Consider the following 13,972-nt stretch of genomic DNA (forward strand, 5'->3'; position numbering starts at 1 on the left):
TGCTCTGCTTCGGAGTTCAAGAGGAACGGCCTTGATTCTTGAAATGTCTCATCTTCCAAAAGCTCTGTGAGCAATTCATCAAAGCAAAGCTTGGACTGCGATAGAAGAAGGCAGTAATCCAACGGAGTGATAGGGGGAGGATTTGGGTAAGGCAATAAAAAGCCTTCTGGTCAAAGCTTTCAGTAAGCGGCAGAACAGCAAGTCCTGGAAAAAACAGGAATGTCTTGAAGAACATCGTTTAGGATGTCTCCCAGTGGAAAGTGTTGCAAATTGATTCAGGACAGTTTAATTTTATGAGCCAATTTTAGATTTACAGATTTCCCACTGCATAGTAGGGCAAATTCACAGCGTATCTTCCAAACGGAGCGTTCCCTTGCCCTTATATAGAAGCAAAATACCAAATTGGCTCTCAAAACCCAGGGAGCTGCCAAGAGATAGGCGATCCAAAGTGATAAATATATAGGGGACAAGGCAAACCTGCCATATATGGCTGTGAGAAGGAAACAGCACGATCTGCATTGTACGTACACGATGGGAATGTTTGCCCTTGGCACTGGTTTTGCAGTAGTTTGGGTTTTAGCCATCGGGGAGTTTATGGGGCTGGGATTTTCACCTGCTGCAGTTCCCTGCGCAAAGCTGATTTCTGTTTGTTGTTGTTCCAGCTTGCTGTATGTAAATCCTTTAGAGGGTTGATGGCCAAGTTTATACTATGCTTAAGCTTCCTCTGCTTTTGCTCTGTTTCCTGGATACTTCGAGAGCTTAGTCATCATTTGTCAGTGTTTTGTGTTCCTCTGGCTCTTCTGACTCTGCACATCAAGGAGAACAGGGTAACACTGATGTGTAATGAAGAAGCTTTATTTTTTTTCAGAAGTGTTAATCTCTCTCCTACTCAGTGTAGTCTTACAGGGTAATGGGCTATCTGACTGCTCAAAAGCTACACCACTCTGGGGGTACAGTTCTCCTGTGTTTTTTTTTTTGTTTTTTTTTTGTTTTTTTTCCCTAGACAGGAGCATGTGAACTCTCCCAGATAGCTGATGGCTATTTAGCTTAAATCAGGAAAAGCATCTGCTTTGCAAGCAGCTGGGTGAATAAGCTTTGGCATGGTGGCTGGTCACTAGCAAAGAGTTTGCACCACCATGGTTTCTCTGTTCAGTGGAACAGCTGCTTGTTGTGGCAGCGCTGGGTCTTACAGCCCTTTCACCTCCGCATTTGACACCTGGGCTCATCACATCCCCAGATCTGGTCTATGACTGTCCCCAGTCCGTCCATAAGAACGACAGAATTGTTTCATAGCTCTTTGACTCCACTCTTTTTTTTTTTTATTCTCTGGTTGCTGATTTTTGTTCTTGATTCTGATGGAGATGGTAAATCTCCAGATGTAAAATATAGATCTGTTGTGAGTCAAAATAATTCAATATTTTTCAGAGCTCCAGTATCTGCAAAAGCGCAGTGCATGCAGGAGTCATTCGAGATGAAGAAGGTGGTTTTGTGGACGTGATGCCTGTAGAAAAGAAGAAAATGTATGTTGGCTCTTTAAAGAATGGAGTCCAGTCTGAGAGGTGGGATATTTTTCTTATACTTTCCTCTTGTTCTTGAATTTAAGTTCAGTTGTGGGTCAAAGTCAGCAGATATCAGCTAGAAAGGTTGGTGAGTTGGAAATACATGACTTAACAGCGTCACCGTGAATTTCAAGATGCAAACAAATAGAGCGTGTTGTCCTGCTCTTACCTTCCACAAGTCAGTAGCCACTTTCAGATCAGTGTGATAGGTATGAAATACCATTAAGATATTTTTTTAAAGAGCTGAATCTTTATTAAAACACTTTGCTGTATACGTATATCATTAAAAATACACTGTTGTAATTAGTACAGTGATCATTATTGGATAATGTTTCGGAATTAAATTTTAATGAAGAAAGTTCCCAGACTTGCTGGTCTGAAAGATAAACATGGGTATTTCTGCAGCTTTCAGTCTGGTTTGAGGTTTAATGAGATTTCCATTGAATTCTGGTGTGTAGGATGTGTTTGTACTCATTAATTTTCTCTACTCCTATTGAAAGACATATGAGCAAACTAACCTCTACAGAGAAGATCAAACAGGTTTTTTAAGATGGGTTTTCCACCTTTGTACTTCTGCATGGCTTCTTTTGGTCTAACCTTGCTGGTTTCGGTGGACAATTGCAAATCAGTGTTTCCAAAACCCTGCACCTGTACACGATCATAGTGATTGAGTTGCAGCTCATTCGGTCCTTGCTAATTTGCTACTTCTGGTTTGGTTTGTGATGTATTTTTTCACATATCGGTGTGATGGTATTGAGTTCTCAAACCTGTCTTTGAAAAAATAACATTCATCACTATTGTGGTGGGTTTTGGTTATTACTGACATGGCTGTCTGCTCTGTGAGGTTCCTTTTTGTTATAATAAGAAATCCAACTGAGTTTGATATTTTTATTCTAGTAATGAATATTCCAAAACACTGCTGCAGAGGAAAATAATAATAATAAAAGACAGGAAAGCTATAGACATTAAATATGAGATTCTTCGGTACAGGTCTACCAGGATCAGCTTTTTGTAGCTGTGTGGTTTGTAATTTGGCAGATTTGCTTTCAGCTTGGATTAATATCACAGAATCTCATGCTCATACCAGTTTTCTTCTACCTCTGTCTTCCTTTAATTTATCTAATTTGTCTTTTATACTGACCCAGAACTTTTTGCTTGCATGACAAACTCTAGCCAAGCTAAGAATAAACTCCCCCACCAGCAGTGATATGTAATATGAGCACTGGGTGCTGATCTAGGAGGTGAGGGAAACCAAAGACGCTGTAGCAGCAGGGATGAGCATGAAGATTTGGAAAGCGTTATTTACACTCAGCAAGAAGGAGCACCTCTGTGCTGTGAGACCGTGGAATAGCTTTTCAAAAATCAAGGTGAAAACCTTATCCTTTAGGACATTGGAAATAACCTTTGATAAAGATACGTGTACAAACAGGTACAGGATAAGCCCTCTTGCCCTGTGCTCAGTCAGAGCTGTTGGGAGCACCTTTGAAGATGGAAAATGAATATACCTATTGATTGTCACTTAACGTGTGCTGATCTGTCTGCTCCCATTGCCAGCACCTGGAGATGGGCCAGATGGGCCCTGGGAACCTGCCAGCCTATTTGACAACTATTTTTAGGGAAACCTGTTCTCTTTATGCACAAATCTCTGTAAAAGGGAGCACGGTGTTCCTCAGATAAAAGCTAGAGTTGTAAGAGGGGCTTTTGTTTCCCAGTTCCTTCTGTTGACATTAGGACGTAGATTTGGATTGAAAGCATGAAACAAAAGTGAACTCATGAATTTCTGCCTCTTCTTTTTCATCCTTTTTCTTTCTCCTGTCCTGCAGCAGCTCCTGGTGGGGCTATATCAGCACAGACCCAGCATGCTGAATTGGTGCACCCCAAAGAAATTCGGAGCTTCCTGTAGCTCTTTTGCACCATGAGTTCTGCAGTGCCTGCATCTGGTTCATTGCATATTTTTTTTTTCTCCAGGTTGACTAATCCTTCAGATGGAAATGCTTTCCGAATTTTCGCTGTGAAGCAGTAAATTCCCAAGGAAGGTGCAAGTTTCTTTGGGAGAGCGCTCTGCTGATCTCCAGAGACAGGAAGGCTCCTCTGATGGCATCAGCTCTGAACATACCTTCCTTGCCAATCTCTTTCAGGGAATTAGAAAAGAAAAGAAAAAAAGAAAAGGAAAAAAAAAAAAGACCAAAAAAAAAAAAAGACAACAGGTTCTGACTCAGCTGTTTGCATCTCATCGCACCTGTTCAGCGTTGTATCTTTTTGTTTTGTGTTATTGTTTCTCTAGGGGCATTCAGCAATGATAAACCATTCTAACTTTCAATTTACAAGAGAGGTGTGCTGCACAGAACTGTGGTGGCTCAATGTACAGCAGCTGTAGGGATCTTGGCCTGGCCCTGGATGGCTTTTTGGGGATGTGAAGCATCTTCTCCAGTGGACGTGGTGATACACAGACTCAGAACTGAGAGATGGTCCAGACGCTGGGCCCTTGGAAATAAGAAACTGTTTTAAAAGATACATCATTTGGGGAGAGTTTGGGCTGTGATAGAGTGTGCTTGTGTATGTTTGATTTGAGTGCAAAAGAAGAGAATATTTGGTATTTTTGTAACGAGGTGAGATGCATCAGCGCTGCTGTGTTAGACTGCTGGGGCATTGCACTAGGCTAAGTTGTACTGTGGGGGAGAGGATGTTTCTGCCGACTGGATATCAAAGCTTTCTGGGGACTGGAGCAGGGCATGAGATGGTGGCAGAGACCCACGCTGCAGAAAATGAAGCCACCAGATCATCAAAACAGCAGGTTTAGTGTTTGCTGGTCAAACATTCACAGGTACTTTGCAAGTGTCGTAACCCATGAGAAGTCAATGAACTGGGGCTCCTGTGCTGGCACATCTCATACTATATTACATGCCATTTAAAATAAAACTTCAGTTAAATGCAGCGTATTGTTTTATACAGCAGTGCTGGTTGTTTTATCTGTAGTAGTTAAGTAGTGATAAAGTTAATCTTATTTTTGCTAGGAATCATTGCATCCATAGGAAGCATGTTCACTTTACCTTCATGAAGATCTTTGTTGTGTTCGCAGTTCTGATACTTAAAAAGATACAGCATAAATTGGGATAGATTATTATTGTTTTTTCCCATTGTTTTTTGACACCAGTGGATCCCAACTTTTAGTGTAAATTCTGTACCCTTGAGCATTTGATATCCAGGATGCTGTTTTGCAAAACCTATAGATGTTGTCGTGATGCTATTTAATGTTTTGTTATTTATGTCTCGACATGCATCCAAAGCACTTCAAAGCCAAGAGAATAGCCTGGTCTGAGCTGCTCTTTAAGGCAGGAGACTATTCTCTACTTCATACTAGAAATTAATTTTAGGCTTGGTCTAAACACAAGTCTGGTTATCTTTTAATGCACACACATCCAGTAAGTTCATTAATCATGAGAAGGCAACACAAACTTTAGTTCTTCAGTTCCTGTAAAATATAATCATGCAGCTCAATAAATTGATTGTAATATTCTATAACAAATGGGAAAATATTTCACTCTATTTGGCAGATGTCTCATAGCCACTTGTATGCTCAGGCTGTGTACAGTTTAATCTAGAGAGTTATAAAAACCATGTCTTCAAGCTGCTTTAAAACACAGACCAAAAATGTTAATATGATTAAGCACTTCTTTAATTCTGCATATGCCATGAAATCAGCAAAGAAATTACATTTATCACTCAGCTTGTCTCACCATTGGGGTTTCTTTCTCTGTGAAATCTGAATTTGGAAAGAGACCTTCTGTAAAATATGAAGTTGGAATTGCAATCGTCTCCAAAAGTACTGCACAGCAAACCTACCTTCGGAGGGGGATGTAGAGAAATGACTTTGTGTCATCTTTGTTTATATGGTATTGTCTTCCAAGGTGTACAGTAGTTGCTTTAGATAGAAAACCCTTTTTTCTTACTAGGTAAATCGATGTTAAAAACAGCCGGGACATATCTTAGGAAAGCTGCTGGTTGGAAGCATTTGAGATCTTGGCAGTGAGATAAGGCTTCCCTGTTTCTGCTCACTGTGAATAATTAAGCTATACACAGGCTGGTTCAAGCCCATTAAATGCTGCAGCATGAGTCTATGACCATCATGGGCCAAATGGTAGCCGCAGTGCTATTTATTGAATTGGAAAGTGTAAGAGATGCCATCAGGTGTCCAGGGGCCTCCTTCCCACTGATTCCATGCGGATTGCAAGAGCACATAACATGCCTCAAAGCTAATGTAGGATCCCACCTCTAATATGCTGTCTGTGACAATTATGGATGCTGTAAAAATGGTGGAAAGAAACATGAGGGTTCTTGGAGAAAAGTCTAGAAGATTACTGTAGAGCATATAAAAATCCAAACATCTCGGGATGTAGCTACCTGATAGAAAAGGAGCAGGGGAGGAATTGTCCTTCCACCAGAAATATCCTAAAGTGCTTAATTCAAGTTACAATTGTGTATTTTTATCTTCAGCCAACTGGTTTGGATTTTTAGAAACTGATCGTAATTTAAGTCTGTGTCTGTTTATTTTTATATTTGTTGTACAAAAGAGAAATTGTGACTTTACTACACAAATATTATTTGAGGTCCTGGGTGCTATTAATTTAAACATACCTCCACCAGAATTAGGGGTGATCAGGTCCTCCAAGACAGTAAAGATATATCAATGACTTGCAATTGCATGTGCTAGCTATTCATATATAGGTGGGACAGTACCAATTTTTAGCCCAATGTTTCCTGATTTTACTTCTGATACCAAAACATTTCTTAGCCTAATATATTTCAATGCAGCTTACAGATGCAGCACGTCTTTACATCTCCAGATACGTTCCTCCTTAGACCCTAGCTCAGCAGATTAGTAAGCACATGCCATCTTGAAGCACCTGGGCGCATCCTTGCTGAATCCAGGTTAAACCCCTGGCAAAGCCGATGCCGAGCGGTTGTTCTAGCTTCCCCAGCTGCCAGTGCACGTTTGGGTCTGCTGGCTCCATTCATTTCGTCATTTTAAGTCATCAGCGGCCATTCAGCCACCAGCTGGTTGAAGAACCTCCAGTCGTGTACTTGGTCAGTTGTGCAGTCTAAATATTTAGGGCCAGTTCATAGAGTTGCTTTTTTTTTTTTTTCTATGAAAAATGATGTATTTTACTACTTCCTATGTGTAAATGTTTCTTGTAAATTTTTGTGTGCCTTTGCATGTTTTTCAAGGGGCTGTGTGTTTGTTTATAAACTATATATATTTTTTTCTAAATACAGAATTGTAAAATACCTTTTTTCCTCCATTTTCTTTTGATTTCTGAATTATTTGTGAAATAAAACCTTCCCAGAATGAATGCCACCCTTGTCGTCAATGCTCAGCTACAGCTGGGGTTGTATTTAGAAGACTGAGCCTGAGCTATTTGGGATTGCTCCTGGGGACCAGAGTATCCCCTGGAGAGCCCAAGATAGATCGAAATGTTCAGAGTCTATTCCACAGACAAATAAATAGAACTGCCCAGTACCCCGGCATTAAGTCAACTTTTATCCTATTTGGAATAAGGTGTATTATTCCCTTACATCCTGGGAGTAAGGGAAAATTCATGTCTGTCTCTAACTCCCTGAAGTAGATTAAAGTGGTGGAAAAAAAGTGTTTAATGAAGTAATGCTGCAAAATACAACCGGGATGAACTCCTTTCTGTCTGACCAGGCTGTTGTTAAATGTACCCTTATTTTGGAAGTGAAAAGTATATGGATTTTTTTTTTTTTTAATTTCTCCTTGAAATTTTCTCTGAGCTCATACTTACCAACAGCACCGCAAATCAAACCAAGTTGTTTCATACTAATTCAATACTATCTTGGTTAAAGGAGCAAGATGACAGGGAAGTTTATAGCTTAGGCTCCAGGCAATGAGCACCAGATGGCTTTTGACCAAAAATGAGGGCTGAGCCAAGGGAGAGAGTCCTGACTGACAAGAAGGCCTTGAAAAAAATATGTACTTTCCATTACATATAAAACAAGATCATCATAAAATACAGAGATGTTTGCATTAGTCCAGGGCTGCCCTGATACTCTTATGGTTGAACAGTATTTACCTGTAAAACCCAAAGCAAGGATTGACGTGGTAATGCTCATTGCTGGGCAATAACTTCTGCTGAAGGAGTCACACAGCTACTGTACGCTCTGCAGTTACAAACTGCCTATCCGAACCAGTTTCTGCTTGCTTTCTCCACTGCCACTGCTGCAAAATCCTTCATTGCTGAAAACTTTGGGGAAGACTTTCATGAGCAGAGCTTAATAGTAAGCAGAGAAGGATATTACAACTCATGGTAATGTTGGGATTGCCTAGAGCATCCCACTGATTGCGACAGCTCTTTGGTTTCCTATTTGTAGTGCTACAAAAAGCCCCAAAGTGCTATTGCAAAATTTAGGTCTTTGTTGGCCTCTGGAGGAAAACCGCACATCGATCAAAATTTAAGGTTGATATTCTGGTCGTCTGTGCTAGCTCTTGGCTCTTTGATGCTTTTTCTGGTTCAGCTCACTGTTGTCTCCTATTTGAGCGGTGTGCTTTCTCCTATGCTCATCATCAACAACAAGAAAAAGTGGTGTGACTGCCATGTGTGAACAACACTGTGGACAGCTGTGCTTTCTTTCCAAATGTTAGATGTGCGAAACAGGTAAGTGAGCACTAGGAACAAAATGAAAAGATGTAGGAGACTTTTTTTTTGAAAGCTGCCTCAAAGTTTAGCTGAAGCTGCAGTTGGACACAGATGGTGCAGAAGCTCATGATAAAACTGGAGCATGTATTCCTTGGGGCTCTCTCTGCTTGCCATTTTGGGAGACACTTCTTGTTTCCTGTCCCTCTGCTGGCCCCCCAGCCTGTGCTGAGCTCATCAGAGGCTACGTATAACGTGAGCATACCTTGGGATGGGTGTTCTTCCAAAAACCCACATTCATTTATAGGATGGACGCAGGCAATGTTTTCAAAGCCATTTTGCAAACGACAGGGTTGGTTCGCATTTATACTAAGGACCTACTTTAAGGCACTTAGAAGTCATTTATGCCACTTTAGGGTGTGGACTGAGCAGTGCAAAGAAGCCTCAGTGCAAATAGAAAACCACCCTTATATCTTGTTGACAGTGGTTAAAATAGGGTTAGGGAGTTAAATCAACAGACAAGGTCTCCCTTATGCAGCACTCTTCTCTGCAGTGTTTGCTCCTCGCTGCCTGCACCATGTGAGCAGGCCAGTGCTATATGCAGTTTCCCTCCTCATCTGCTGTGTAGCCAAGCACTTCGTAGTGCTGCTAAGTGTCAAATTGAATTTAAGGCTATTTATAGAGGGCTAAAAGTCAGGAGGCTCAGGTGGAATAGTATAGCTAAAAACTGGGGGAGATGGGAGCACAAGCTCGTAAAATAAATGCTAGGCTTAAGAATGCCTTACACAGGAGTCTTGCTTCTTACAGGCTTGAAGCTCCTCTGGTTTAGGGGCTGTGGTGACCGTGACACCAGAGGAGGACCTGCCAACACACACAGCACCGAGAAGTGCCTGGCAAATCCTAGGTTTTTATTTCAGAAGCTGCTTCTTCAAGGCTTATTCCTGCACATCAATCTTTTGCACTTGTGCAACAACAATCTATAACTATGCCAGAAGACCATTTTTTTCTCTTTTTTTTTTTTTTTTTTAAAGCTGCCATTCCGGACGATTTTGAAAGTGAAACCCTTGTGAGCTGGGAGTGCCAGGGCACGCTCTGCCAGGAATTCCCCAGGAGCCGTCCCCAAGGCTGCCGTGCCTCTGTGCTGAGCAGGGTAAAGTGCTGTTCCTCAGCAACCCGGGAAAACACACACTGCAGGACGGTGTGAACTGAGCGACCAAGGCTGAGGAATGAGAGATTATTCTATAAAAGGAAAAAACCTAGAGGAAATAAAGAGTTGTTGAGCACTGGGGAGATAGCAAAGCTATCTGTGGGCAGGTGTTTGATGTCGTTGTTGCCAGAAACAAAGCATAAAAGCAGCGACATTTCCTTTTCTACCGGCTTAGCAGCCTTGTGAGCAGGACAGAGGGGTTAACAGCTAACAGAGACACAGGTTGACAGGACAAAGTTTTTTTGATACCATCTCACTTGATGTGCTGGTAATCAAAATATAGTTTGCAGGAATGCAAGGAAGCTCCAAAACTGCATCAGTACTTGTGTCTGAAGAGTAATCCTCAGTGATTCATAGTTGAAATCTTTTTCATTTCATCTGTTTAAGTCTATGGAGAACTGTTCTCTGTGCTTGAGATTTCAGCCTGATTCTGACCGGGGTTTTTATTAATAAGCTTTGCAGTGAAATAGAGAAGAAAGTGCTTATTTGATCTCCACAGGGTTGGATAGCACAGAGCTGAGAAGGACTGAGAACGTGCTGAAGGGTAAGGCTAGAAATCAAAGCCTACTCTGAAAGCTGGAGAAACAGTCTGCAAAAAGAGGCTGGCACTCAGAAGACAGGAATACAAGGAATAATAAAAGATGGAGACCAACCAGTAAGGCAGTAACTCAGCCCAGCTGAGATAAATACACATCAACAGCATCACTTTATTGCCAAAGAAGTAAATGTCCTATCAGATGTGCAAAGAGGGATACAGGCTGCAAGACGCATTGAGAAACCTTTCAGCTTTGCTCTGCGGTGTTAAGGTCTCTAGCGCAGTGTCAGGTCTATGTGTTTGTGCACTACTGCCTGAAAAGTATGCAACTGACTGCAGGAAGTCCAGAAAAAGGCAAAGAGAGTAACCTGAGAGCTAAAGCAGTCCCCAAGAAAGCGGGGGGAGGATTGCTGAGAATAGCAAAGGGAAGGTGGAAGATTAAGTCTGTAAAAGTACTGCAAGGGGAGAAGAGGCCATTTGTTTTTCATGTCCAAAGGGAACCCACTGAGAAGCAGGGGGCTTAAACTGCAGTGGGGAACATTGAGACTGTTGGGAAAATTGGGAAAAGCTCTGACTGGACCAGACGACCTGCATGGTCTGTTCGGACCATCATTCGAGGGTTTCAAGAAAATGCTGGACAGCAGGTCATACAACTGAGATAGCCCCTGCTAAATCATCTTTGAGTGGGGGATGTTCTAGGCAATGTCTTGATTGCCCTCCCAGCTGTGATTTCTATTGTTTTCAAGTTTAAAGGAAACATGAAATCATATGGAAAAGGGTATCAACTGCTTGGACCAGGATGGCACACAACCGTAGATACAGATAGAGACCTTCTATAGAAGTGGTCTAGGTAAGGGTGTGCAGCATCAAGCCAGTATGCATTGAGTTGATAAAATCAGTCATTGCTCTCCGAACTTTTAATCAGATTTATTATTATTATTATTATTATTATTATTATTATTATTATTTCCCTGTAGGTCTCTTGACAGAAAAATGAAGCATGTAGGATCCTGAGATGGGTTTGCAGATGGACCCCTGGACCTCCTGCCACAGCTGAGGTAAAGTACTGGCAAAAAAATCTAGAAACATTCTGATCTGAAATGCTAGTGAGGGGTGATTTAGGGCATCCCTATGGCAATGTCACCAATTGGACTAACAAAATTGCGTGTTGATTTTGGACAACGTGAACCACTGAAATGCGGTGGAGGCATCCTGTACCAGTGCCAGGCATGTAGAGCTGTCTGAGGACAGGCTTTTGGTGGGAAGAAGGAGACCATGTAAGTTTTCTCATCTGCAGAGTCATGAAACAATCTCAAATGTCTGAGGGCAGCTGGCCAGCTCAGCAGGCTGCGTTTGCCTTTCCAAATACATGAGTGAAGTCAAGCTGTCTTAAACCGTTACAGCAAACAGATGTACAGAGCTAAGTATCCTACTCCAGGTCAATTTTTAATTTTGTTTTTAAATTCTTATTATTGTGGGGAACAGCTTCCTTATCAGAAAATGATGATTTTTTTTTTTTTTTTTTTTTTTTACAATCCTAAGTCCTAAATTGGAGTTTGTTTGGATGCCAACCATGAAAGTGTTTGAGTTTTGATGAGGTCAAAACTCTCTCGTCTAGATGAAGATAAAGACTTTAAAAGTCAACTCTAGTTGATATTGTGGACAGCTCACGATGCAGTTCCAGAAAACTCTTGTGCTCCTATTTATTTTTTCAGGACAATTGCTGGAGAGGCCATCAACCCCTGGTCTCTTGGCAGCTGGGGGGTGCCACACGCACAGCATGGCCTGACTGCGAGCACTCAGTACGGGGGGGTTCCCTGGCCCCCTTGGGAGTCCCACGCTGACGGAGAAGAAACTCGTGTGAGGTCTCTGCTCTCCTCTTATATAATCCGTGACTTCAGATAAAATTAATGCCAAGTACCCAAAAAAGGGATTGTGTGTGCTGTCTTGCAGCCTGTTCCCGTAATCTGAACACAGCGTTCAACTGTGACAGTTTTGCCAGTAAAAGAGAGGTTTTTCCTTTGCCTTGAGATCCAGATTTAAAATTAGCTGCATCTCAGCAGAGCCATCGGTGGAGATGCCTGCCAGCCTCAGTGCTCAGCATTAGAGGTTCAGGGCCTTAAAAGAGCTCTGCAGCCCAGTTTGAACAGTAACCAGAAAAGTTTGTTCAGGGAGGGCTCCCTGGCTGTTAACAACAGGAGCCTCCATTAGCTCCTATATCGAGAAAACTGGTCAAACTTTAAATATATAAATACTTCCTAAAGTAAATATTAGTGAGTCACAGGTACTAAATATTAATAATTCTTACATTGGGGACAGAAGTATTAGCAGGATCTGTAAGGTAGGCCTTTTTTACGTGCAATATTGCAGAATTGGGTATGTGTTCTCTCTTTTTTTGTTTTGTATGTGCCAAACTTTCATGTCTCAGATTCAGGCTTGGAGCTGCTCCGAGGCCTTGGGTCAGAGAAGCGGGTTGGTGTCTGAGTCCCAGAGGGCTCCGTACTTGCAAATTGCAGATAGATTAAGTTTCTTATTGCCAGGCTGACCTCTGGGGAGAAAAAAATAAAATAATAACCACATTTAAGCAAAGTTTATGCAACCACTCAATCCCCCAAAGCACTTTTGTTGCATTAAAGAGGAAAATGGAGCGTGAGCCACCTCTCTTCATTCTTCTGTGAGGCAGTTTTAAGAGAAAAGTGTTTCTTGTCAATCAAAATGCCAAAAAAATAATCAGTTTTATAACTGAAATTGCAGTTATTTAGGTCACTTTCTTTTCATGTTTGAAAGACTAACTTCTTAAATGTTGTCACTGAAAAACATTAATGGATTTTTTAAAAAAATTATTATTACTATTTAATTTCCCATGTTGTACAGCTGGTGTTTGCTGGCTCATAGTGAAGACTAGGGTGTTGTCTGTGTATAGAGGGAGCAATTTTTCTGCTGAAATTGAAAATAAATAAATAAATAAAGAGATTCCAGGGCAGAACCGTGAAGGATGAAGAAACTTGGAGTAATGGAGCAGTAGTGGTGAAGATCACGGGGCTATGACGTGGACTCAACGTGGAGTCTAAGGCCTCATTTTTGTCAAACTGAGGGCAGTTTTGCAATGGACGTTGAACGCAAGCCAGTCCCCAAAAACCAGAGGGGTGAGTGGAAGTCAGGACGTGAGGTGGTGCTGCTGCTTTGAACCACCACAAACACATTTTCCTCTTCCTCCCCAGAAGTAAAGCATTTTATTCGGCCAGCCATGAAAGACTCAGTCTCGCTGTCAGGGCCTAGTTTCACGGTGCCATGCCCTGGCTCCACACCCATCCCAAGGAGGCAGGCCTAGCGTGGCGGCTTGGAGCCTGCTGCCGCTTAGGTGGTCCCCAAACCCGCCTGGTTTCTTATTCTTCAGCTCCTTTGAGCCAAAACCCAGCTTTGTGAGGACTCTGCAGACATCTGGGAGCTTTTCACTCCGAACAGTTGATTCAGTAATTAGCACACCCATTAGCTCAATGTCTGCAGCTCTCTGTTGTAGCTTCCTGGTCCCGTGTGGCAGCGCAGGTGGAGGCCCCTTCCTGGGAATGGTGATTCCTCTTCAGATTTTGCTTTTTGAGTCTGGATTTGTTCCAATGTGAAGATAAAGGGCACACTGTGGCTCCAGGGTAAATACCCGTTACTGAGCTCAGATCTGTACTGGCACAGAGAGGCCAGCAGGGACACATTGAGTCTATTTTCACTCAGCCTAGAGCTATCAGAGGTTTAGGAGATAACTTTGTTTTCCAAACCTGCTGCAGACAGTTTCTACCGAAAGGACTCACACGTATATTTCTTATGCAGAAACTGTGTAAAAATAGCACATTTCATTTTTTCCCTGCAAGCATGTGGAAGAGTGTCTCCATGAGCTCTGCCTCCCAGCAGGAAAACCATTTTCTGTGAGATACCAGGCAGCAGTACTCTCTGCTTCACCTAAATGCAATGTAAAGGAAATTTCTCCTGAGGCAAGGAGAGCCACAAGCAGCCCAGCTCTTCCTGAGCG

The 13,972-nt window shown here is 42.1% G+C and overlaps 1 protein-coding gene across 2 annotated transcripts in view; it reads left to right on the forward strand.

Annotated features, from left to right (window-relative positions):
• Positions 1-6,845, forward strand: part of CRISPLD2 (cysteine rich secretory protein LCCL domain containing 2) — a 29,686-nt gene extending 22,841 nt beyond the window's left edge. For both annotated transcript variants that reach the window (XM_083851858.1, XM_083851857.1), the window contains 2 exons: positions 1,426-1,559; positions 3,528-6,845. In XM_083851858.1, coding sequence (XP_083707984.1) covers positions 1,426-1,559; positions 3,528-3,582 — 189 coding nt within the window. In that variant the 3' untranslated portion in view covers positions 3,583-6,845. The remainder of the gene's footprint in view (positions 1-1,425; positions 1,560-3,527) is intronic.
• The last annotated feature ends 7,127 nt before the right edge of the window (positions 6,846-13,972 follow it).

Source organism: Anser anser, assembly GCF_964211835.1.
Source record: "Anser anser genome assembly, chromosome: 11".
In the NCBI taxonomy this organism is placed as follows: Eukaryota; Metazoa; Chordata; class Aves; order Anseriformes; family Anatidae; genus Anser; species Anser anser.